This window comes from Vidua chalybeata, chromosome 3 (assembly GCF_026979565.1).
Source record: "Vidua chalybeata isolate OUT-0048 chromosome 3, bVidCha1 merged haplotype, whole genome shotgun sequence".
Classification (NCBI taxonomy): Eukaryota; Metazoa; Chordata; class Aves; order Passeriformes; family Viduidae; genus Vidua; species Vidua chalybeata.
The window spans coordinates 78,273,505-78,301,241 of NC_071532.1; the positions used below are offsets into that span (position 1 = coordinate 78,273,505).

Here is a 27,737-nt window from a genome sequence, read left to right on the forward strand (position 1 = left end):
TCTGCCGCAGTCAACTTGTTTCACAAATTGTGCTGAGTCCTTGTTCTTTAATAATAAATTTTGTTGCACTTTCTAAAAGAAAAAAAAGTATTCTGCAGCACTTCTTAGAAATACCACATTTTTATTTTAATTTCCAAGTTGTTTTTTTTTTTTTCTGTTTGTGTTTGTTTTTTTTTTTTTTTTCTTAATAGCATATCGACTCTGGGGAGCTGCTTTGGAAGCTTTGTTGATAGGCAGAGTCAGGATACACTTCCCTGCTTTCAATCAGCAATTTCCACCTCCAATAAGCTGCAAAAAGGAAAAACTGTAATGGATGTCTGTGCTTCCTCACTAAAAGAAATTTTCAGTGGCTGAGATAATTTTCCTCTCTTTTTAGGTATTAATGTTTGCTAGTAGGGAATCCAAAGGTATCTGGTGGCAACTGTAACAGTAGATTCAGAAGGACAGCTGGAGATGAACCTCCCAAACTCAGGCAGGGAATCCTGAAAGAAGAATCCCACTGCATGTGGGTAAAGCAGCAGGTCACGCTTTTGTCACCTTCAGACTTGGTTTATGCTCAGCTTGTGGCACTGCATCTTTCCAGCCAAATGCTTTCTCTCACCAATAAGCATGTCATTTCTCAGTTCCATTTGCAGTTTATTACTCATATATTACTTACACTTCCTTGACTCTTGATAAGAAGAATGATTGTCATCTTGTAAATTTTCAAAACATTTTTAAGAGATAGCTTCCAGTGCTGTTACAACACTTTTGCTACCTTTAGCATTTGCTTTGATGGATTTGGAGCCACCATACTATAGTTTTCACAGTTATTGGATGTCAGGTTGACATATGTGGTGTTACCTTTGTTGTGTATTGGTGTAATTCAAAATGAATTTGTCCAGAAAAATGGACAGGGAAGAAAATTAGCGTGCAAGGCAGTAATAAATATTTAAAGGGTGCTTAGGAGTTTCTAATGGACAATACCAAATTCTCAGGTTTGATTTGCCCCTTCCCAGACTGATTTCCACAATATTTGAATTAGAAAATGTTAACTTCTCCATAAGCTCAAAAAGTAGGATACAAAGGACTTTTTGTCTCTCAGGACAGGGGAAGTAGGTCTGTGAAGGACCCCCAGAGCAAGAAATCCTACCAGAGCACCTGACCATATGTTAAGTGGGCAAGATTGCCATTGGAAATTGTGAGATGACAACAAGGCATATGTGCAGACTGCTATTTGAAATAAATTCTTTTACTGATTTTTTTCCCTGATATTCAGAAATAATTAGGTTTAACTGATGTTTTTGAATTTCTATATATAGCTGGCCTGCTGCAAAGATATCCAGTTGTCTGAGTTGGTGGGGGTAAGATCCGCATATCCTTGGGGTTGTGCACCACAACATTCAGGTGAAGTGTGGCACAAGTGAAAAATACCGCCCCAGAACTGACTAAGGCACAAGAAATGGGGTTAGTGGTATTGAAAGTGTGACCACTCAGATGTGCAGTTAGTTTTACAAGTATGATACTTGCCAGCTGCATCCTCTCAATTGCCAAACGATCTGCACAGGTGTCTGCCCAACACCTTGAATGTAAATCTGGAATATTATACAAAGACAGCCACTTAAACAATTCCTTTGGGTTATGAAATGGGATAATTTCTAGATACAATGAACTGAACTTTGCTTTCTGTTTTGGGAGTGTATTCCTGAAGAAAAGAATAGTTTATTCTGCCTCAGCCCGAGGTGGAAGCGCTGGTAATTTTCCTCCTAAATGGCTGTTACAGCTTTTTCACAATATTATAGTAAAGAGGTGCTGTTTAGCTGTCATGACCATGAAGTGTTTATTAATTTTTGAATATGTATTTATGAGGTTTAGTTTATACAGTACATAATTTAGATGTTTGATTTTTAAATGGAAAAAGTATAAAAGTGAATATTGTTGCTTCTTGAATCATTGATTACACAAAATGTCTTAGACATGAGTACCTAATACTATTTTTTTGTTGTTTCATTTCTAAAAAATCTTTTCCTTTGTAGAATAAATTTATTTCAAACCCTTTACTATGAATAACACTAGAGATTAAAAAAATGGCATAATGAATTACAGGCTGAAGAACAGTCAAGCAAGTAGGCAAACACAAAAATCCCCTTTATCAAGGGAAACAGTGGCAGAGTCAAATAGTTTTGCTCATTTTTAAGGCCAGGAGTCATGCCAGCATCATCTTCTCTCAGTACTTTTAAGTGTGTTCTCGACACCTGATGAGCTTTCTAAAGGCCAGCTTGAAATCCTCGTTAAAGCTCGTGTACAGCAAAGGGTTGATGAGCGAGTTGACATACCCAAGCCAGGTCAAGAAGTCTGCTACTTCTGCAGAGACAGTGCAAATGTGGAGGCCCACAAGCAGTTCCTTGATGAAAAAGGGCAACCAGGACAAAATGAAAGCACCTAAAATCAGCCCCAAAATGCGAGCAGCCTTTCGTTCTCGTGTCGTGGAGATCTGCTGCCGGTCGCCAGCTGGGTCCAAGTCATTCTCGAAAGGAGGGATCCTCACGGATGCGTTGATTTTATCAAACTCTGTGGTTGGGTCAGACGTGGAGAAGTCCGAGACGCAGAACGTCTGTGTGAGCTTGCAGCTGGCAAAAGAGTTCTGGCTGTCGGTGCTCCTGTTGCTGAGGTGGCGGCTTGAACCCCGCTTTTGGTAAAGGCTCTTTGCAGCGTGGTAAATTCTGTAGTACAGGATCAGGATCAAAGTCAAGGGGATGTAAAATGCCCCGAATGTGGAATAAATCGTGTAGATGACATGGTCATGCTGAATGCGACACTCGCTGGGAATACTGATGCTGTGGTGGTTTCTCCAAAACAAGGGGGGCATTGATATGAAAACGGAGATAGTCCACACGGTGACTATCATCAGCCCAGCCCTTTTTGCCGTTCTTTTCCTGGCGTATTCGATGGCGTCTGTGATGGCCCAGTACCTGTCCAGTGCAATGACGCACAGATGAAGGATTGAACACGTGCAACAGGTCATGTCCACGCTGAGCCAGATCTCACAGATGAAGTACCCCAAAGTCCACTTATCTATCATTATGTAAGTGATGCTCAAGGGCATGACGAGAACGGCAACAAGGAGATCTGTCACAGCCAGTGAACAGATGAGATAATTTGCCGGCTGGTGGAGCTTCTTGGTTGTGGAAATTGCTGCAATTACAGCAGAATTCAGCAGCATAGTCAAGGTTGTGATTGTGGCCAAGGTCAGGGTAACGAGCATCTTTTCAGTTACTGTCTTTGGCTTTGCAGCCTCACTGGCTTCAGTGGTGCAATTTGTGAAATTCATTTTCCCCTCCAGGATGCAAGAAGTTGGTAATGAAGAATTCCAGGTTCAGAAGTTATCCATTTGAAAGAGATGCTCTATATGCAGTTTAAACAAAAATTTATAATCCCATATTCAACAGAGCAGCAAAAAAACTTCCAGGTTTCTTCCTGGAAAGAAGAAATTCATTGTTCATTGTTTTCCTAGAAGACAAAAACACATCTGTTAATCAACCTAGGATAATTCCACCTTTTGGTAAAAAAGTTTTGCATTTTTAATATTATCATCTCAAATAAAATGTTGGTCTGTTTTCCCTTCTCCTCTCTTGCCTTTTCTCTCCCCTTTTCTCTGCATTCATCATTCATTTTTTTCTTCTCTAAAGGGCAATTTGGGCCAGATTTCCTGCTGATGTGAAATGGTTATTCCTTCTTCATTTTGGAGATTTTACTTAAAGTAGGAGGCTGGACTAAGGGACCTCCACAGGTCCCTTTTCACAAACATGTCTATGATCTTTGTGATGCTGATACCAGGAGCTAGCCCTTTTCCTGCTTGCTAAAATACTCTCCAGCAGATGAAGAGCTGAGGGAATTTGCCTCTTCATTTTAATATCTATATGAGAGGCATCAATTACTTTTATATATCACCTTTGGAAAAAAAGCAGCAGAGCAGCCTATCTGAGCAAAGGCATGCCAGCTTTTCATACCTTTCTATTCTGCTTTTTCATATCCATGTCTATATTAATATATTAGAAATGGTACTTAAAAATTACTTGGGTTACTTTTATCATGCAGGTTTTCAACAATGTTTAAAGCTTTATGGCAAATGCTTGGTTTTACATAGCACATCAGTGTTGCTAGGAGCTCATATAGTTTTGTCTAATTATTCGTGACATTTCACATATCCCACTGTGAGTGTCTTTAGAGGAGACAGACAAAAAGCTTCTGCCATTGCTTTGAGATTTTCATGCAATTATGCTCCCTGTCAGGGAGTCCAGTGTGATGCAAGGAACAATAATTAAAAAAAAGTTAAATTTTATTTCAGAAGTTCACATGTCTTTTTAATACATCCCAAATGCTAACTGAAGCCAGAGTTAACAGTCCATGAGAAGCAGCTTGGGATGACCTCTGGGACCTTGCTTACTCATTTGTAATTTATCTTGGCATAAAGGATGTGGAAAACTGAAAGTCAGAATCCTTATCCACTGAAATAAACAGAAAGAAAGATTCCTTCCCCTGGCTTCATTTATCAGAGTAAGGAGGATTCTAGGTTAGTTGTACAGGCTGCTTTTACAAGCAGGGGAAAACGACAGTGGCTGCTGGAAAAACACTTGTCCCCTCTCAAGACAAGCCCTTCAGGAAGATACTATGAATCATATCCCAGAAAGGCTGATCTTTCTCTATTTTCACTACAAGTGGTTCCTCCACAGTTGCATTTAGAATACATGCCTGATTTTTAGATGGCTAAATCTGAGAGGTGAAACCCATTCTCACTGACACCAGTGGGACTTGGATTAGGCTCTGGGTTTGCACATGCAAGCTAATGAGGAATTAAGAAATTGAATAAGGAATTATGCATTTAAAGCTAGTTGGCTGCTTAGCTCTGTGTACATATGCTCTTCTTCAGAAATTGGAGTGCCATTTCAGAATGAGCTGACTGAGGAAAAATTAAAAATAGAAACTTCAGATAAAAACTTCTATTTGTGGATAGGCTCTAGGAAAGCAGATCCGGATTGCTGTAGTCTCTGGGTTAGCAAAATGTGAGTTTTATTTCTGCCCAAGAAATAGCAGAACTGCCTTTCTCCCAAAGCATACTCTACTCTTAAGAAACTACTTTAAACAGCTTTAAACTACAAAGAGCCTTGGGGGAAATATTAGGCCTGCTTATTGAAAATTGACTGGAGAAGTCAGATGGAAATCCATCCATGAGTCTTCATGGGGTTACCACACATGGAAATGTCAATTTGATTGTTTAGGCCTAAAGCCAAAATATCAGCTCAAACCTTCTTCATAAATTGTTCATGGGAGTCTTTTCTGTCAAGCCAGATTCTGATTTCCTTAGTTTGCCCCCTTATTATGTCTGATGCTTTGATCAGAGGATAAAACAAAGAGTCTTTCTCTCCCTCTCTGCACTCCTGGAGCATAGAACAAAACCAATTGCAATCCATATCCTTTCTTCAGCACTATTATTTAGTGAGTGTACCCCAATCCACAAGCACACTCAAGAAGAGTGGAAGACGCCGTGGAATTCACATCTCCTCCACAACCACTTGTTGATCTGTTGCCCACAAAGGAAGTCTTGTGGTGCTTCTTGGTGTAAGCAGCTCTCCTTCCTGCTCATCCTTCACTCCTTTGGGGCCCTGAAGTTTCATTATCCTCACCCTGCATGGTCCCCATCACTTTCTCTGCTCAGCACTGCCTATATACATATTTAATGCAGTAAGACCTGAATTGCTGTGCTTCTCCTCCCAGATGGCCTACACTGATGGATCCCAAGGAAAATCCTTTCTGAGCTCTACCTGTTCCCTGTACCTCAAGGATACTCTGAAAAATAAATTCTTTGCTTTCCTTAATTAACTTGTCTTGAAACAAACTTAATCAGATCCAAACATCATGTTTCCTTTAGGACAAAGAGTACCACTTATAACACAGGAGAGTTTGGCTTTACGAGTCTGCTACAGCTCAGGAGGGCCAACATTTTTTTTGCCTGGAAAGCACTGCAATAATTGAAGAAAGGGAAAAATATAAACAGAGCATCACCCCTGCCTGCAGGTACCTCAGACCCCGCAAGCCCATCGCAATCCAAACCCATCACTTGAGAGTTAATTCAATTTTAATTCCAGTGTTCCTTATAGGAAGTGAGCCCTTAGCGATTCAGACAATATAAATACCACATAAGAGCACTAAACCAGTATTATTAAGGAAGTATATTTAAATGCTGAAAAGTAATTTCAGCTTTTGAGAGCTGAAGGTTTCTTCTACAGCTTAAGTTTGTGCCTCTCATCCTCCCTTACCCACATGTTGAGGATACACACTGGCATTAGAACTAGTTAGTTATAATTAGTTGACTGGCTGTTCACCTCTCAGCTCACCTCCTGTGCCAGAGCAGCCTGAGACTCTGCTGAGCTGCTGGTGCCATCTCAGCACTGCCTCCAGGGCTCATGTCCACTCTCCCACAGTGCCTCCTCCCCAGCCACTCTCCCATTGTCCCTGCTTGTCCAACTGTCTTCTCTCTACTTTTGAACTCGAAGACACAGACACAGAGTGCTTTGGCCCAGGAAAGAAATGATGTTTTAAACTGGGAAGTGATTTACAGAGATGCCAGTGATTGACCTTGCTTATTAATAGACGGCAGAATTTAAATGCTACTTATCGTCAATCTTTTAAAAATGCAGGTGTGTTTGTGGTCATAACATGAGTGTTAACAAGGAAAATTTTACTATATTGAAGAAATAATAGCTAGTTTCCAGCATCTCCATCACTTGCATACAATTGCTATATATAGTATTGCTATCACTATAGTAATTGATTGTGGTTTTCTAAGTGACATCTTGGAAGGGACATTAATAACAGTTATTTAAAGTGCTCTCACTAAAAGCACTGCTGTGTTTATGTTTTGCAGCTGTATCGCTTTAGGCTGTCAGTCATTTCCTACAGAGAGGATTTTACACACACAGACTAATTTCCCACATTAGGTGCAAGAAGCTCATCTGGCTTCCTCCAAATGGGAATCAATCATGCTTCATATTAGCTGATTATTGGTAATGGCTTTGAGTGCTTTTTAGGAGGAAGAAAGGGGAAAGAGTTTGATTAATTGTTCCTTAAAAGGAACTGGACAACTTGAGGCTGTGAGATGGCAATGTCCATGTCTCCTCAGCAGAGGACCACGTGTAGCAGAGTACTCTGAATTTCTGTTGGACAGATTGACTCCCACTCCTTGGCCATTGAACCATTTCATAACAAATGCAATAATATTACTTGGAGCAAAGAAGTGGAACTGGCATTGCAAATATGTATGTACAGGGCAGGTTAGTTCCTTTGCATCCATGGTTTTACATTTCCTCTAAGCAATTATTGCACTGTGTGACTGCTCCATCTTTGTGCTCTTGATAGCAATAAATCAGTTTGATTCTGTTAAACTCTGAATTGGTCTGAGTACTTTTCACTTCCAATATATCCATGACTGGAGCTCTGAAGGGCAAGAATGTGTGCCATGATTTGTGAGACAGTTTATGGAAAATATGACTTAACACATTTATGATAATGCTAGTATTTCAAGCTACGAAAAGATGCTAAACTTTCAGTGCTCTTCCTCTTCCTTCAAAGAGGTTTTCTCTTACAACTTTATGTACAAAGCTCTGAAATTCAGGCCTTTCACTTGTAACTTTCTAGTGTTGCTTTTGTAAAGTTAACAAATCTTGGACTTCATGGGTCCTTGGTAATCAAATGATACAGCTGAGTTGAACTGAAGATTATAGGTTTCCAAATACTAAGTCTTGTACTCTAATATTGCTTTGGGTTTCTAAGGATGTCAGTCTGCAGAGGTCACATTATGGATTTATAAAGGCATGGATGCTGTTTGTAACATGTCGTATTTGGAAAAGCAGCATGCAAAAGCTGAGAAAGTGGAGATGGTCAGAATCACACCAACCTGTGGCAAAATTGTCAGCAAAACAAAATCTTGTTGTCACCAGGCAGCTCATACTCACAGCCACAGCATGAGATTTTGAAGCCAGTTGTAGGCAAATGAAAGCAAACTATTAGAAGGTGTATTGGGATTGCCTGACAGAAGCGTAAACTGGGGCAGCACAATAAAATATATCACTATTTTTGTGTGAAACCCAAAATTTTACAAGAACGTGTCTGAGGAATTCGTAGCTGCATTATGGGACCGTAGATTTAGGGATGCAACCTTTTCCTACACAGACTGAATGAGGCCAGGAATGAAATTACTTTGAAATTTGTACGAGTTGACCTATAAAATTTACCTTCAAGTTAAGATTCACCCTGTGCACACCACTGAAACAAGCAGCATGATGGAAAGACAGGTTGGAACGACTCGGCAGTAAGCAAAGTGTGTGGAGGCATAGCTGTGTGTTTGCATCTGTGGGCATCCTACTAACGCTCATACACGTAGTGACCCTGTCATAAATAGCCAAAGCACAGAATGTTGTAATCAAGGATATAGTGGCCTGCAGCATGTCTTTGTGTAATGTAGATTTCTAGGGATACAGGGATATCTGTGCTTCAGCTCAGTCCTGGCCAGAGAGGATGGGCTGAGTGCACAGCACTGGGAACACTGCTGGGCACAACAGAGAACATGCTGGGTGTGACAGGTACCAGAACAGGCACCTGACACTAATCACAGATGAGGCCCCGAGGGATGGCTGGGTTTTGCAGGTGGAGTTACATGAGAAGTGGTTGAAATTCACAGAAGAGTGGAGGGAAGCACTGGGGGCTTTTTGGGAGCAGAGGCTTGCAAAACCCACAGAACCCCAGTTGCTCCAACAGTAATCACATATAAAGCTGAGTATGCCTCTATCAGAAACCAGATTTCACTGGCTGCTGCAAAACTGGGACTGATTTGGCCAAAGTTGTTCTCTTGGGAGGAGGCTGAGATGGAGAAAGGGAGTGTCAAGTCTGGTGAAAAGGACAAGAAGTGGAACAAGAGATAACAAGGGAAAAAGTGAGTATGCCTTGCTCATCCACAGCCAAAATCAGGGCAATAACCCAACTTGTTGCTCAGACCAGAGCACATGAATCAAACCTGACACCATTGTTGGGAATCTGGGAGGTCTGGGTTATTCCCAGCCAGCATAGAACCTAGGGGACAGAGGGACACAGCACTCTGGTGCTGCTGTGTCAGTGCCTGCACCAGGTCTGATGGCTTTGGAAGCTACCCATCACCTCCTCAGGGCAAAGAGGTGAGTCTGTGTCCTCTTGTCCTCTTGCAAGAGCAAAACCAAGTGTTCGTGCAGGCCAGCTGTGTGTGTGTGCGGGAACGTTCATGGCTCTGCTTATTTTCCATTGAAAACTAAATTATGTCTAGGAGGTTGCTAAAATGTTAAACTGCAAAGTGGTGCTTAGGCACTGTTATTTGTGTCTTGTCACTGTATATTGTGATGTTGTTCTCTGTCTCTTTTGCTGAAAAGCCCAGGATAAATGCCAGGATGACCATGATGTTTCAACTCCCTCAGCATCAGAAAGGGGATCTCTCCTTGCATGTCAGGAAGATTTTACCTTCCTTCCCAGTGAACCTTGCCAGCCTGGAGGATTTCCTTCCCAAGTTAGAAGCCTGGGGGAAAACTGATGGGAGAGGGGAGGTGCTGCCTCCAAAAACCCTTGGAGCAGTTTTGCAGGTTTTATAAAAAATAATTCCACCAGCATTACACTATGGAGGTAAATTTTGTGGTGCAGATCTTGGCACATGCAAATGAGAAACAATAATTAGTGATGATCTTCAAACCATGCTCCCTCCCACAAGCAGTGGTATAATTATCATTCACAGATGATTACTCATTTTTATCTACTTTCAATATGAAAGTTAGTAAATCTTAGGCTGTGAAAGCTCACAAGATGCTGTTGAACTGCAATCTGATACAAACTGGGACTCAATACAGATTGAATCCTGGTTTTCGTCAGACATAAATAAAATTCTCTGGGGTAGTGAAACACACAGATTTCTCATTTAAAAAACTAGAGTAGCACCCTACTCTAGTTGCAATATTTTGTAATAAATAACACTCTAAATTTATAATAATTTGCTTTCAAGAGAGAATCAAATGAAAAAATAAATTCAAAACTCATCATCACATCCCTTTAGCACCATACTTGTAAAAAGTCTCTTTTGTTTTACGCCACACAAAACACCCATGTACACACATACACAAAACACCTTCAGCTCATCCCTGGTAGTTCATTTCACTATACCCTTTTCATGCCCTATCTAATATCCTGAGATGTTTAACTTATGGCCACCAGAGGCTCTAATTTCCCATGCTTTAGAGCCAAGAGACATGGGTAGCTGGATCTTGCAAAATCTTTTGGGGTAGAATTTATAGTAATCAGTTGTACAACCCTACGCTGTCAAAACATGTAAGTGCTGCCTTTTCCACCACGTTGGGGCAGAAAGAACTTCTCCCTGTACCTATTCTCCCTCCAGAGATTATTTATGGAGATAGAAACCTTCTTTCACTATAAATCTCTGAAAGAACAGAAAATGAAAAGATGTTTCGATTTGTCTCCATTTGTTTTGCACATGGCATTTGTAGAAGTGCTGAAATGAGCTAGCTTGTGTACAGAAACATCATGTTACGTTAGCATGGAGTACTGAATGGGTTAATTCACCCAGCCAAGAAACTGTAAATTCTCAGTCATGGAGTTCCTGATTCCCACAGCTAGACAGCCTTGTTGCCTGAGTTAACCTGATTAAAGTTAGCTGATATGCTCTCCCCTGGTAGGTGCATGACATCTATATTAACAGAGGCAGCAAGCTTGTTTGACAGCCCCAGAGCAGCATTTAACTACTCCAGAGCTGTGCTTCTCACCTGATCTTTTCTCAGTGCAAAGATGCTCTTGATCCCTGGTGATATCCTAGTTTAGTAAATAGCCAGGGCCAGAGGACACGTAACCTACACACTTAACCTCTTATCTGGAAAGAAAAATACAATCTGTACCTGTTACTGACCCTTGCAACCTTCATGCTTAGCAGTCATTCTCACAGAGACATTATTCTCTGATTAATTTTTTGTTTTAGAAAACTTGTGGTTAAGATTGAGCTTCTTCCTATTTCTCAATGTTTTTCACTACTAAAGACTTTTCCTCTATATTTTAGAGCCTACTTCACTTTGTACATGCATCATTACAATATGCTGTGTCACCAAAATTTCCTCTCCTCAGCAAATTTTTAAAGCTTAAAATTTTTCTTTTTCAGCCTATGTTGTTTTATGAAGTTGACCATGTCACCAATCCCCTGCTATGGATGTTTTCATGCATCAGGAAAACATGAAAACTTCAAAGACCTGGTGACAGGCCCAAATCACTGGCTAAGGAACAGGCGGTTATGGCAAGGGAAGACGTTTGTCTGGGGTTTTGTGCTGCTGCCAGTACCCACTGCTGCTTTTGGCCTGGCTCTTTTGCTCTGCTCTTCCCTTTTGTTCCACTGAATGGTTCAGCAAGGCGCACACAGGCACAAAAGAAAAGAGCATCGACGCTGGGTATTGGCGGGTCCTGTGGCCCTTCATAATCCTTCCTCCTACTGCTCAAACTTCCATTCAGACTATTTATTCATTGACTCTATGACTAAAACCTGCAGTCAGATAAAATACAGGTGGGAGGACAGCTTGGATAATGAGATATGCTATCAGACATTGGCAGCTAAGCTGTGTGAGATTGCTCCCTGTAATTCGTAAGGGGAGAGGGCAGAGAAGTGTGCCATCACACAGCCCTCCTTAGAAAAGCAGCATCTGGGATGGTGCTTCCCTGATGAGTGAAGGGCCCAGGGACAGATATTCATGAAGCTGGTTAGTATGGTTTAATGGTAAAGTGAAGGCACACAGCATCTGAAAGGTCCTGAGCAGGCGAATCCATCCCCCAAACCTGCAATTCTTCCTGCAGCCACGACTCACTCTGCCAGGCAGCAACTAAGATGAAGGTCCATCCATAACAGCTCCCAGAAACATTTTGCCAAAGCAAAATAAACAGCAGTCACGTTCACCTTAAAAAACCCCAAACCATAGTAATTCCAACTGTAGAAACCATGCTGTCACGGCACTGGAAGACTGGTGCTGAAGGGATCCCCTGTTTCTCAGCTAGGAAGAGCAGAGACAGCGTCTTGGTGTTTGAAGGAAATACAGAATCACAGAAAAGGTGCTGGAGGACTCAGAAAGAGAGGGGTTCACTCTATTTCTTCTGAAAAAAGTCTTACTTTAAAAACTGGAACCAGGGACAAAATGTTTCAGTGACCGCTTGGTCACTAGCAGTGTAATCTCTCTAAGTAAAAAAATCTTTGTTTCTCCTTTTGAATAAGCTTATAAAAAGAAAAACCACTATTGAAACTCATTTTGAATAATGTTTACTCTCAAAAAAATTTCTTTACTTCCTCTGGTTGCATTTATGTGAAGAATGGAAGAACTGTCCACAGACCTCCAGACCTCCAGGTAACTCCAGGTCCATAGACCTCTATGTAAATTTTAAAATAATATGAATTATTTTGAAGCTTAGTATCCTTTGAACTAATGATGTTCTGTTTGTTTTGTAATTACAAACAAAACTGTCTTGTAGTGACTCTCCTCCCATGGTCTTCTGGAACAGAAATCATGCAGAGCTTGTGAAATAGTTGTAAACCATGACTATTTTGCTGGAGCAAAATCCCATGTGGGAAAACTATTTTTTAAAAAGAATCCTTTATTAGAAAGAAGTCTGTTTCATTTGCAAACTATTAAAGCACCTCACTGGAACATCTTAAAAACTGAAGAGGAGAAGAAAAAGAAGACTATGTCCAATATAACATGAAAGAGTTGCTGTGGGAACAGTTGGGTTTTCTTAGATGCTGATAATCATTATTTTTACTTCATTGAGTTGAAGATCCCAACAGTTTGCAAGTCTAATACTTCATATACTGTACACAGGCCTGGCATGAGCACAGCCCGCTGTCTCATTTGCTAGCACCTCCAGGGAGACCATGTAAAGATAATGGGATTGACTTTTTTTGCAGCTCCTGCTGCCTGAATGCTGAGTTCATTCCAGAAATTCAGCAGCACTGTAAGGTGCCCATGAAGTGGGTTTATCATCTCTAGGCACATGCCTGAAATCCTATTTAATCTTCATTGTTTTATGGTTTGAAGCAAACCTAAATGTGATTCTAAGAGTGCAACTTATGGGGAAGACTTGTTCCCTATGGTGAAGAGCTACTACCTAGTCACCTTTCCTGTGTCACCTGTGGCTTTAAAGATCTCTATTGTAATGATTTGGGCTCCCAGTCTTCTCTTTCCTAATGGAAGAGCCTGAGCACTCATTCCTCATATTGATGAACTGTGCTGTTGTTCCTCATACAGAGGAAAAGGCCTCTGCACATACTTTATACAGGTGCTACATTATTAAAGATGCTTAGGTCACTGAAACCCTGGTCCATAAAATTTCCAACTCTCATATAAAGATAGTTAAACAATAGCTTTCTGGTGCATAAATCCCTTCTGAGTATCGGTACGAGGCTCCTAAATTAATTAGCTGCTTTAGGGTTTCTTTCTGAGGAGTATTCTCAGGCTTGGACCCCTGCCATGTAGCACAGCATGAGTGGCAGGGTCAGGAAACTACTGACAGGAGCTGAGTGTGCTATGGTCTGTTGTAGTTCTGATGCTTTGCATTTAAGTGACTAACTAGGAAGGGAAGCATCTGCTTTTCAAGGTCTCCCAAATGCATTGAGAGAAAAACTTGAAGAAAAATCTGCACTGAATTCTCACCTGCAAATGTATTTTCCATCTCAATTTCTCATCTTGCTGCTTAGAGACATATCAAAAGACACACAAATATTTACCGATGAATATTGTTTATTCAGCTCTGGGGAAATGGTGCTATTTGCATTTATGTGGAGACTATGACTTTATACAAGCTAAATGTCACTGTACATGCGTTGTTTTTCTAGTCAATATTTGTTTCTTGCTGCTATTCTCTGTCAGGAGACTGATGTCAATGGAGTTTGTTTAATCTCCACATGACTTGGTTCTGTACACAGCTGCTCCGCAATTCATAAAGGCCTGAAATGAACAAATCTGATAGACCAAAATGTAGTAATTCTTGAAGCTTGATCTGAGATCCTTTGAAATCAGTGGAAATGTTACCACTGTGAGCAAAAAGATTTCAGATTAAGCCTTCGTGAATATACACCCTATTTCACACTGATAAAATACAGGAGATGACTCACACAATGGCTCTAGACTTGCTTTGAAAGGAAAATTCTGTGTGACTGAACAAATAGTTTTATTGTAGCAGAAGGTGCTGTGGGTCCTTAATCATGTAGAAAAATGTCTCATGTTGGTGAGAAGCTCTGGGCTGATGGCATGAGCCTGCTGCCTGGGACTGTGAGCGTGGGATTTCCATCTGGGCAGTGTGCTTGCTGCAAGCACAGGAGAAATTAATTACTGACATGTGGTGTACAGCAACATAAAGGTCAAGGACAGTCTCCTGTTTAGTATGAGAAAACACTTCCTGTACAAGCCCTAGGTGCAAATCCTGCTGTGGCAGAGGCATTCAGATATTAGACTGGCTGAGCTCTGACTTCCATAGTGGCCTAATGCACTCTCAGTTTTCCAGTTGAAGAGGGTCCAAAGTTGCTGCTGTACATTTATGGCAGTATAAGGCAGAATTCATGTTACCATTACATTCTTAGGGCAAATGTTCCAGGGGTTGGGTCCTGAGCCGTGATTTGAACAAAAATCTCCAGCTAAACGTGGTCAATAGATCCTGAAAAATCTCATGAAAAAGAACTCCTGCTTTCATTTCCAGAAATTTTCTCTTGGTAGTGGAATCCATGAGCTGAGCTGACAGCACATACAAACAAATTTTTGGTTTCCCAAATAAAACAGTCACTGCAGTTACATTATTCAGGGCCTTAGCAATAGCTATGTCCAGCTGTAGCTTTCATATGAAGACATACTATTGTAATCACAGGTGAACCTGGTGGGAAGAAATGATGATGTCTGACTCCACTTCAGAAGGCTGAATGATTTCTTTATTATAACTATACTATAATACATTAATATGCTATTGAAAGAAGATAAACCTATTTGCTCTAACTACCATATCTAACTAACAACTTGTGACGCGCTCGCGAGAGTCCAGCCACAGGTGGGTTGGATTGGCCACCAGACTCAAAAAATCCTCACGAGAATCCAACCAAGCCATCACCCCAGGTAAACAATTCTCCAAACACATTCCACATGAGAAAAACAAGGAGTAGAAATAGAAATTGTTTTCTCTTTCTTTCCTCTGTGCTGCTCTATGAAAAATCCTGAATGAAAGAAAGAAGAATGTCCCTGAGACAACATACTTTTCCCCTGAAACCCTTACAATACACACAACCAAGCTAAAATGTTTACTTTTGTGCATTGCTTGGAATAACTAAACGATGTGTCTGCTTTTGGAGACTTTTAGTTACAAATAAGCTCACATGACTGGCACTTTAATTATTTATCTGGAGCATCATGTAAATACAGAATAAGCAAAAAAAATTATGAAAACTATTCAATATCAACTGTTTCAGACATGTCATTATATGAATTAGTGATAATTTGCTGTCAAAACCATAAGCACACTAAAATTAACCCACAGATACAGCACACATATGGAGTAATTACAAAATTTCACTCACTACAAAGACTGAGTTATCCTTTAGCAGGTGCAATAAAATATGATGAATCAAAGTCTGTTGTAAGTAGTATATAAAAAAATAGCAGGAGTTGGTGTGTGTGATGCAGAAATAGAAAGGGCAATGCCCCTGTTTTTCAGCTACAAACTGCATACACCAAATTTATACTTTCCCCTTCTGTAGTAAATTGCTTACACTGAATACAGAAGACTGTGGTTCATGCTGATAACATTCTATGACGACTAGCACATCATAGCCTTTTTAACCCAAAAAATGCTTATGTAACTATTTGTCCTGCCCTGGGTTGGATTTTGCTGCAGCAGTTCATACTCAATACAATTAAGATATATTAATATCATGCTAACAAGGACGGGGTCATGGGAAAAAAGAATTAACCAGAATTTCCCCTTAATGCTCCCTCAGGTGCTTCTCTCAGTGCTAGATGACTGATTTTAAGGGCATAATATATTTCACACCTACTGTGTGCATTTCAAATATATTTTTTCTCACTAAGAACAATATTAATTTCTGGAATAAATCAGAGTACGTTAATCAGCAGCACAAGCAAAGCCTTGATTTATTCTGCCTCAGAAATAAAGGGGAAGATGAGGGGATAGAAGATGTTTGTCTCTTTTGCTTTACCAGACATCTTCTTCAGGAAGCTTGGGTAGATACAGGCTTGGAGAGAACTTACTGTGGGTTCAAAGGTAAATATAGCAAAGTGTTTTAAAATTCATCAGTTCTATAAAATTAAAGCAGCATACATTTTCTAACTCATAGAGGCACTAAAAATGTGTGCATTGTGTATGCTTTGTACATACACTATTACTGTGAGATTGTACAACCAGTATGTTAATCCTTAAATACTTAATGAAAGTCCATGGACCCGAAGATCATCATCAGTTTGAGAATTTGAATTCTAATAATGAATGCCACAGCTGTGCTGACTCATCTGCCCCACAGTTAACAAAAGGAAAGGAGCTGACATTGCATGATCTCTCTTCACCCCAGAAAGGGCTGGAACAACACTTACACAACATTTAAGGCTTCCTCATCCCACATAGGAAGAGTTGCTGTCTCACTTCCTAGATTCTGTCAGCTTTGCAGCTGATACCCAGCCCAGCATTACTTGCAGTGAGAGATGCTGGGCAGCATCCACACAGACAACAGCTCTAATCCTTTTTGAACAGGCTGCCAGGCCTGACACCCCTCCTGCTTTAAATGTGCACATTGCTCACTAGGCAACACTTCTCTGTCTCTAAAGCAAACATATACCAACCTGGGTGACATTAACTGGACAGAGTTAGATTCTGAACAGGATGGTCCTGAAGACCCTACCAGACAGAAAAAAATCTCCTCTGTCAAAACTTGTGCAAGGTAAGTATTCTTCCTTTACATAGCAGAGTCTGTAGGGCATTGTACCAATGAAACAGAGCAGACTTTGGGTTAAGAAAAGGAGCTGCTGTGATTCTGTGTCACTGCTTTATTTCTGGGCTTATATGGTACCACTTATGATACAGAATTTAGAATTCAGAAGTCACCAAAACAGAATATATACAAAGGAATGTGGAACTCTGACTGGCCTTTGCAGGAGTGCTCTACTCCTGCTGGAACATCTCATCAGCACACCTGCCCCAGAGCTCAGGGCATTCTGTTTGTCCTGTCCTGCTGAGGACTTCATCAGTGAGTCCAAGGCACTTTCTGCTGGGAGGTGGTTCTGGCCCTGCACCACCTTCACACACTGAGGAAGGAGATGCGAGGTTCAGAGGCAGACTCTGACTTGTAGTGGCTGTCCCTTATTATCCTTTGTCTCCAGCTGCAGCATCCTTGGTGCCATTGAATCACAAAATAATTAGGTTAGAAAAGAATTTTGAGATTGAGTCCAACTTTTGACTGGACACCACCATGTCAGCTAGACCATGGAACTAAGTGCTACATCCAGTCTTTCCTTAAGCAGTTCCAGAGACGACGACTCCACCACTTTCCTAGGAAGCCTGTTCCAAAGTCGACAACAATTAGAAGAAGAAATTCCTTCTAATGTCCAGTCTGAACCATTCCTAGAACAGTTTGAGATTATATCCTCTTGCCCTGTTGCGAGTACCCTAGGAAAAGAAGCCAAGACCCACCTGGCTACAACTGCCTGAAAGGAGGTTGTAGAGAGTGATAAGGTCATCCCTGAGCCTCCTTTTCTCCAAGCTGAATAACCCTACTCCCTCAGCTGCTCCTCATAGGACTCGACCCTTAACTAGCTTGCTCCAGTACCAAGATGTCCTTTTTAAGGTGAGGGGCCCAGAACTGGACACAGCAGTCGAGGTGCAGCCTCACCAGTACTGAGTGTGGGAGATGGGGGATGGCCGCTGTCCTGGTCCTGCTGGCCACACTTTTGCTGGTCCAGGCCAGGTGCCATTGGTTTTCTTGACCACCTGGGCACAACTGGTTCATGATCAGCTGCTAGGGACCAGCACCCCAAGGTCCTTTGTCATTGGGCAGCTTTCCAGCCACTCTTCCTCCAGCCTGTAGCATGTGTGGGGTTGTTGTGTCTGAAAGGCAGGACCTGGCATTTGGCCTTGTTGAATGTCATATAATTGGATTTGGACTATTGATCCAGCTTCTCCAGATCCTGCTGCAGAGCCTTCCTACCCTACAGCAAAGCAACACTCCCACCCAATGAGGAGATGGGTAATGTCTCAGCTGCCCCTTCCCAAGAGACCTTTAATCTCCTAAAAAAACATTTTATGTGATCATTCACATGGCACAACATACTTGCAGGTGTCTAACCTGTCTTTTACATTTGGAGAAGGAGGTTGGACTGCATGACCTCTGGAGGTCCAACCTACATGACTTTTATGATTACAGCCACTGCCACACTTATCACAAGAAAATACAAGTGGGAACCAGCCATCTAATCTTATTCTAGTTTAAATGAAAATGCATATCTACCTAGGAAAGTTTTTTTAGATAAGAATGAATAATGTTAGGTTAATGACAGCATCATCAGTACCACACCTCATCTGGACAGCATTTAAAGTAACTGGCTTTTCTTAGGTAAGCTTCAGCTACAAATGTCTGTTCCCTACATCCCAACATGCCTGTTTTGCCACAGCCACCTGCTACCTGCTGTGGCACGTAAGACCACCTGACCAAGATTATCTCTGGCTAAATTCCTGGCGAGATGCACCAAACTTCTGTGCAGCCTGAGCAACCCCAAAGCTCATGTCCTAGAAGAGGTTGTATCTGTGGGTGGCTGAAGGCTGGGTCTTCCCTCTTGCACACCCACTCTTTGTGAGGATGACCAGGCCATAGGTTCCTTGTGGCTCTCCCCATAGTGGTGAGGGCACTGCTTCACTTGGGACCATAATGGAAGATGAGAAGCAGCCAAATGCTCTGGAAGCATTGCATTGCCTGTTGATACAGAGGTGCTGGTGACACAAAGACTCCTCAACTGGCACAGCATTTCTCAGAGTACCCGATGGTTGCAAAGGAGAGGCTGAAACCTGAACATCTCCAGGTTATTGCAGCAAATTAAATATGATGAAACATAGTAGACAGTTTTATATGCTCTATTAACTCTATTAGACCTTTGTATTGGAATAATTTATTGCTGGATTCTACAGAGCACAGATAAAGTACCAAACATCCTCCGATTTTGTTACTTTGCAGAGGCCTTGGCATCAAAGATACATCCAGTAAGAGCCAGTAGGAGCTGAAAGTTTATTCTAGAGGCTGTCCCAAGCATGTCAAAGGAGCGGCTGTATCCCTTATGACTAGTTGTCTTTTGACACGCTGACACAGTTGGCACACTTGGTAGGAAACTCCATTCCAAAAGAGTGTTGAAGTTCTGTGGAGACTGTCCAACAAGTTATGCTCTTCTGAAAGACCATGTGTGAAGTACTCCCTGTTTCAAATCAGTTTGATTTGCTTCTCACCCAGCAATCTGCTGGAGCAGCACCGGTTGTAGAGAAGATGACTTCCTGCATACACATGCTGGTGGAGTCACTGTCTTGCTTCATCTGTTGCTGAAGGTGACAAACACACCTGAGGGCTGAGTGCCTGCATGAGGAAAGTGAGGAAGTTCAGAAGTTATTTGTAGGTGTCTCTCTGCAGTGGTCACAAACAGGAATGCTTGTGCTGCTCCTCACGCTTCTCCACACCGAGATGGTGCAGGCACTCGCCTCTAATGGATGATTCCTCATGGATGAGTTTGCTAATGGCTCCAGTTGTGTCACTCATGAAACTCATCTTCATGATTTCTGAAAGACCCCATTAACACTGCATTAGAATCCTGATGGCTTTCATTCACTGAATTATTTAGTGACTTAATTTTTTTAAGCATATCAGAATACCTTTTAAGTCAAGTGTGACCTTCTGGTCTGCTTTGAGAAGGGCTGACCTTGAGCATGCTTCAGGGGGCTGTTGCAGCCTTGCTTCTCTCTTCACACGTGCTCTCACTGCAGCACTCAGCCTTGCACCTTCACAAAAAGGTGTTGTTGAGGAAAGCAGCATGCTAAGTGGTTTTCTTTTTCGTGATTTATCCAAGTGCCTGTTTGCTCCCACATGCTGTGAGTGGATAATAGCAGTTCTCAATCAAAGTTAAAATTACTAATGCTCTTGTCTGTGGAAAATTTAGTGCAGGAAAGAAAAAAAGGTTAACAATGCTGCTATAGTACCAATCTTACTATGGTTTGTCTTATCTTCATCCCCACATCTTTGTGAGCATTATTGTACTGACAGGTTATTCTGGTTGATCTCGCTGCTGAAACCAATGTAAGGCAACTGTATCTGACATTTTGTTAAGATGGTGAAACTAGTATTAAAAAAAGCCATGTAAACAAAAAAAAAAAAAAAGGCTTTTTTCCTAACACTATGTTCATCATCCAGTAAACACTCACAACTCAGCTGACAGCACAGTGATTAGCCCAGAGAATTACTCCATCCTCCTCTTGAATATATGCTTACAGCAATAAATTTTGCCTATGTATTTCCTCATAGCTAGAAGCTGTTGAAATTATTTGGCACAGGATGTTGGAGTAGCTTGAAGAAAAAAAATAGCAACAACAGCAGCCACTCTCATTTCAAGTTATTGACACTTCACTGTCCATCTGCAGTTCCATCATATGGAGGCAACATACCATCATTTCTCTTTTTCTAATTGTGTTCACCCGAGGTTCTTTTGTGGCACAAGTTATGACTACTTTTAAATTGTAGTCTGCTACAACCTTTTGGCAGTGTAAAAGGGCAGACAGCTGATCCTTTCACTTATATATTCTGTCTTCTACTGAACACATTTAATTTATGGGAAATGGAAAATGGGACAGCATTAGGGTTTCATATATTCATGTACAAAAGTCATTTTAGTTGAGATAGATGAACTCTGATGGATTACACAGTGTCAAATTATATGCTTCAAATTATATGGTGTAGTGATGAAGTGGTTTGACCAAGTCACGCTAGGCTCCTTATCTAAAAAGGTCTTATATCAGGCATCTGAAACTACTCTTGAGTACTTAATCAAAACCAGTCTGATTTTTAGGGGTCATCAGCATGCACAGACCAGTGCCTAAATGACTCTGTCTGTGTGGTGAGAGTGCCTCAAATGACTGCTTGCTTGGTAGTCTGGGCTCAAGACACCCTTTTGCGTGCCTGGTCTCTGACACACTGAAGCCTCCAGCAGATGCATGAAGTTACCTTTTGGATGCCTCATGCCCAGCCAGAATCCCACTGAATACTGCAAATTCCCTGTGGTGCTTTAAAGAATAATGAGCAAATTTCAAAGTTTACCCTTAAGATATAGTCGGGTTCAAAGATTGTCCTCCTCTGCATCTTGGATGTCTTCAGTGTGCTCTTGCATACTTACCCTTGTACCACATGGAAGCTTTGCTTTTGTGTTGGCTCATGTTCTCCAGATATGCAGACACGTGCCTTTGATATCACTCCATACATTTCTTTCATGAGACTAACACAAAGTTCTTGGCAGATAGTGGAAAAATCTCAATTTTCACACAAATTTTGGAATGCTCACTCCCAAATCTTCCAATTCCCAAGACTCCATGGTTGCTGGAGTCTTGCTGCAACACAAACCTTCAGCACAAGCCTAACATGAAACGTGACAGTTCCTCCAAAGGCAGTTTCTGGATCTGTTGCCATGCTGAAGATGAGACACATATTTAGTTCCCAGTTTATCATCCTTCAAGATTTCCTGCATAGAACCAGATATGGGCTCAGGGGCTAGAGGGTAAGGTGCTGCCCTAAGCCCTGGGTCTTTCCCAGAGACATTGCAGCTCTGCATGTGTTTGCCTTAGGAGCCAAAAAGGAAGCTAACTTAATGCATGCGATCAGGCACCCCTCAGACACTTCTTGCCTTAATTATATTTACATAGGAGTTACAACAAATAGAAGGAAAACTGTTCTTATTAGCGCAGCTTGACATTCCCAGTGCATTAGCACATGAAATGATCTGGTGACAGAGTAAATAAGACACAAATTACTTTTAAAATGCTTTTACAACGAATTCTAAGACGTTTCCATCTCAAAAGTGACCTGAAGTGGTTAACAATTTCCAAAAACAACCCCATCAACTAATATGAGGGTTTCAATAGAATCATATAAATGTTTCAGATTTGAAGTTAAAGTATTGAGCACAACTGGATTCAAATATGCCTTTTCATTATCATCTAAGGCCCTACGACCACTGGACTGCCTCCACACTATAGCAGCCAGGAGCAAACATCTCTGCAGGAGCCCTCTGCTTTTCCAGAGGCAGAAGAGCTTCCCCAATGAACCCAAGGCTTTCTGAGAGCCCTTAAAGAACACCCAACTTTGTAACCCCTCTGGAGGCCCCATGGACTGAAGCTGAATGTTGTCCAATTGTGGCAGTCACAGAATGGTTTAGCCCTTGGAAAGCAGACAAGCCCTTTAAGGTCATCCATTTCAACCATTAACCCACCACTGTGAAGTCCAACACTCAACCATGTCCCTCAGTGCTACATCTACATGTCTTTTAAGCACTTCAAGGGACAGCAATTCCACAACTTCCCAGGGCAGCCCATTCCAATGCTTGACAACCCTTTCAGTCAAGAAATTGTTCCCAGCATCCAATCTAAACCTCTCCTGATGAAATGTGAGGCATTTTCCTGTTGTTCTCTAGCTTATTACTTGGGAGAAGGGACCAACATTCCCTTCCTTTCAGGTAGTTAGTTGTACAGAGTGAAAAGGTCTCCCCGGAGCCTCCCTTTTTTCCAGGCTAAACACCCCCAGCTCCCTCAACTGCTCCACATAAGACCTTTAATGAGACTCTTTTGCTTCAGACCTTTCACTGGTTTCATCATGCCCTCACTGCTCTTGATTCAATGATTTTACACAATAATGATTTAATTTTTCCCCACTGCCTCCCAAGCTGTCATTTGGGCAAGGAGCTGGCAATCTGCCCTGGACATCTGAACAGCAAATCCAGGTAGGCAGAAATGGGCCTCATCAGGGTACAGCACTCTGTGAGACAGCTACTGTGGCCAGGTGTGTTGGCAGCAGTGCACACCACTCCCACTGTGTCCTGGATTAAGACTTCAACATCTTGATGGGATATTATGTACTTTTTATTGCCAGCTTCATCTTATATACCACCAAAGCCAGTATTTAATTTAGAACAGCTTTATTCAGAGATATTTAACCAGAGAGTATCTCAATCTGGAGGTGTGGGAAAAGAGATCATTTAAAATTTCTTTAATTTTTTTCTGGTTATTTTCAGCAGTCCTCTATTCAAAATAACTTGGAGCTATGCATAAAAGCTCATTATAAAACCTATCTAGGGGATTGAGTCACACAGCTGTGCATTTAAATCTCCTTAAGCATGTTTCAACAGTCTCAAATACATGATGCTAAATTGGAGATGGGATTTTTGGATTAGAGATGGTGAAATGGGAAAGGGAGCACCAAGGATAGAAACCAAGTGAAAGTGTGACTTCTGCAAAGGGCTGCAAGGTTTCATCAGGAATGCTGGCTTGGAGGAAGAGTCTCCTTGGCCTGAGAAAACCAAACAGCACAAACTGCATCAGGCTCTGTGAAACTCCCCAAGATGTGTGCACTAGCACAGCAGTGCCACTCTTAAAACAGTGTATTTTGCACCTGAGGAGCTCAGAGTTTGATAATTTAATACCTTTGGAAGAAGCTGCAGATGGCATGCTCTGCTTGAAAGAACTGCTGTCACCTGCAGGAACAGAGTCGAGACCCAGAGCTTCATGATTAAGCTGAAACCAATACAGCAGAGCTACCTTTTCTCCCCAAGACCAGGGATCATAGCTTTGCCAGATTATTTTGACATATCTTCTCCACCCTGAGGAATTTAACTTTACTTTTGACAATACCTTTTAGCTTGGAAACACTGTTGATTTTCTCTGCAGACTTTTGCCAGAAAAAAAAAAAAAGAGGGAGGAAAAAAAAGAGTTCATTTCCAGACACTTGAGAGTATTGGAATTGTTCAGGTGCTGAAGTCAATGCAAGGCATCAGCTGGTAAGTGGGAGGCATAGATGTTAAAAATCTCAAGGTAGCAAGACAATGATTTGAAAAGGCCTTCTTTCTTCCGATTACTACTGAGAAAGGATGATATTACAGTGAACCTTGTTAAAATGGAATATTCCCAACAGAGAATAATTGATGTTAGTGCTACTGTCAAACTGAACATCTGAAAGGGACTAATTACATTTTCTACTAGGAATAACTTTCTATTTTGTCACAGCTTCGACTAAGGAATCCCATTAATCTCAAACATCTGAATCCCAGATCCTCTTCCTAATTTCTGCTGGGAAATAGCACAACCAGTACTATCTAAGCAACAGTTGCTGAATTCAATGCCCTTAAATCAGAAGAATATGCAAAAACATTCTACACAGTTTTTAAGAGCTCATTCTAAGGAACATGCAGGTTGAAGAAAGCAAGCTGGTGTCTAATGGTGGTGGCCAGTTTGGCTATTCACTGCTGGGACAGGGAGCAAGGGATCCTATCCCCATACTCCTGCATGGGGCTTTGGGGAAATGCATTGGGCTAAAAATGGGAGCCCAGAGACTCTGCTTGCTAGTGGGAAATTTCCCTCCCCTCCTGTCTCACGGTCTCTAGCTCATGACAGGGGCAATGTGCTCTCCCTCCAGCTTCATATGGCTTCTGTCCATGTTTCTGTTTGGTCCTGGCTCCGAGACTAAAGGAAAGCAGTTGACTGCCTCCCTTGAGTGTCTCAGCCTGTTAAGTCAAAGAGAGGTGCATATGCTCTGCCTTGGAGAGAGCACATCAAGAGAAACATCACCTGGTGTTTCAAGAGAAAGCATCAGCTAGAAATGAAGGGCATTAGCAAATCATCTACACAACTACAGCAGCTCTGAAGTGTTCCAGCAATATTCCCTCTCTGAATTTTTAGCCTATTCCTGAGTGTTTCTTTGTGGTAGTGTTCATATTCCCTGACTACGCTGCAAAGAACAAGACAGAAACTGGATGAGCAGTTTTCAGACAGAATGCTAGTTGTGTCTCCTCTCACCATGGCTGGGCTGTCAGGACCAGTTCCCTCCCCCTGGGGGATGAGTGGTGCTGCTGCTTGTCTGCAAATAGTGACCAGGCATCACAGGATTAGGGGAAATTGAAAAAAAAAAAAAAAACAAACCCCAAAACAATCCAAAAAAACATTTAAGGAATACTGGGGTGGTTGAAAGTCTCACCAAAGTCAGAATTCTGGAAAGGCTGAAGAAAATGAGAGCTGAGCTCCATGCCATGTATCTGAGCATCATGGAAAGATGATGCATCGAGAAACTTCAAGAACAGTAGGACCAGAGGGTTGGTCCAACTGAAGTACACCAGCAGGATTTCTCCTTCAACCAAACCCAGGTCCTTTTCTTTTTGTAGTCCCAGAAGCAGTATAAACAACAGCAATACTTTCTAGTAATTGAAGCAACAGCCATTAAAAAAATAGCCGATGTTAAATGTATCTCACTTCTGAGGACATTAACAGAGTTTGCAGGGGCCATTAATAGAACAGAGCTCACTTTTCATCCCCCATGAAACCATAAGTCATGGATTTTTTCTTAGCTAGGTTATGTTTGGAACACAAAATGTCAGAAAAAAGTAACATTTTTTTGAGTCATAGGAAGTAGTTTTCTTTGCCTGGATGATGTTATTTTAAAAAAGAGTCTACAGGTGAAGGTGTAGAGATCTCTACATAATCATTCTGTCTCTTTCCAAAGATGCCGGCTACATCCACATCCACTTGTGAATTCAGTGCAAAGGATAATGCAACCATGGATAAACGCTGGCACAAAAAGGTTAACACTGGAGGGTAACTGGAAGTAGGTGATGCATCAACACATCTGTCAAAATTGAATGTGAAGGATAGAAAGTGTGCTGGAAATGGCTTCAAGGGAAATTTATGCCTAAATAAGCTGACAAAATCAGCAATTTAGGGCACTATTTTTTAGCACATCTGACAGGCTTGTAGGAAAAACTGAATATAATTTTTGAGGGAATGATGGAATTAGTTAAAGAGACATTATTTTTGAGACCTATTAATAGTCAGTTGTCCAGGGGCATTTCTGAAGGCAATGTTGTTTCCACAAGAAGCACTGACCATCTAGATCTTTCCAATGACTACCTAGATCTCTGTGCATTGACACTTCAGTGCAGGAATGCAAGGAAACACCAAGGAATTTGTGGTTGTTTAACTCCATCATTTTAGGCATGGCTAGATGGCCAGGATGTGGCAATTATCAGTGTCACAATTTGCTGACAGTTTCCTTACCATCATCTGGCTAGTAATCGCTGCCCAAGGTCTACTTTTACATGCGTTGTGTACTTCAAGCTCCTTTCAACCCTGTAACATCCCCCTGCCCTTTATCTGCCAGAAACCTTTCCAGCATAAGTGAAAATTCAGACTGGTTGATTTTCAGAATGATTTTCGTGATCACGCAGAATTGCTCAGCCTTGTACTGCACACAGTTTGAACCACACATGCAGGATTTCATGCCTCATGGAACAGCTTAAAAGTACACTATCTAAAATGGCCCAAAATTAGATCAGTGTTGGTACTGCTGTACTGGATAGTGAAATTGTTTAAAGGTTGTTACATTAAAAGTTCCATTAAGCTATTTGTTGTTGAATCACATTTTTTATGCCTAAAATACTAAAAATGAAATTACCATGATTTTCTGCTGAAGACAATATTTAAAAACCAGTATTTTATGATCTAGTTTCAGAGAAAAAAACATTTTTCTGAAAATAAACCATAGTACCATCAGTATCATGAATTAAACACACAGAGAAGAGAGATATCACATGCATCCAAACCATAGTTTCTGAGAGAAAGATATTCCCACCCCCCCTCCCCCCTCTTGAATAATGCCCATTGTGTGCCTGGTTAGAAAGCAATAGCTTGGTTATGGAATAATGGAAATTTTATCCATGAAAATGCCACCTGCACATTAAAATCATCCCATAGCTGACAGAGTTCTGTTTGCAAGCTTCTGAGCTATAATTCTATCAGTACATAGGACTATATTACTGTGCCTCTTAATGTTAGGTGAATTTCTTATTAAACAGCTGACTAGAATGTGCTATACATGAAAAAGAGAACATCAAATTAAGCTGTGCTATAAAAATTAAAGTACAAGATGAGACAAATGCTAGCCTCTGCATTTTTAACCTACTTTTACATTTTCCATTCTAAGTTCAAACTCCAAAGCTGTTGTCGCTGGCCCCCAGCCAGGTAATAATGAGCATTGACTCCATGATTGCAGAAGGCTGATAAATTGCTTTATTATATCATCTTATACTATATTCTACTATACTTCTTAAGAAATTCAGTAACCCTTACAGCCAGTCCGATACAGCTTTGACCTAACTGGTCAATCCATCCAAACACCATCCAGTGTCCAATTAAGAAATCACCCTTTGGTAAACAAATCTCCATGACACATTCCACATGTGCACAACAGCAGGTGCAACAAGTGGAGATAAGAGTTGTTCCTCATTCTTTTCTCTGATCTTCTCACAGCCTTCCCCAGGACAATGCCTGGAAAAGTCTGTGCCTGCTCTCTGTGGCCAGAGAGCTGCTGCCACACAAAG

The 27,737-nt window shown here is 41.3% G+C and overlaps 1 protein-coding gene across 1 annotated transcript in view; it reads right to left on the reverse strand.

Moving 5' to 3' along the window:
* Positions 1-1,871: 1,871 nt before the first annotated feature.
* HTR1E (5-hydroxytryptamine receptor 1E) overlaps positions 1,872-27,737 on the reverse strand; it is a 35,478-nt gene continuing 9,612 nt past the window's right edge. The window contains exon 2 of the mRNA XM_053938519.1: positions 1,872-3,489. Coding sequence (XP_053794494.1) covers positions 2,216-3,310 — 1,095 coding nt within the window. The 5' untranslated portion in view covers positions 3,311-3,489 and the 3' untranslated portion in view covers positions 1,872-2,215. The remainder of the gene's footprint in view (positions 3,490-27,737) is intronic.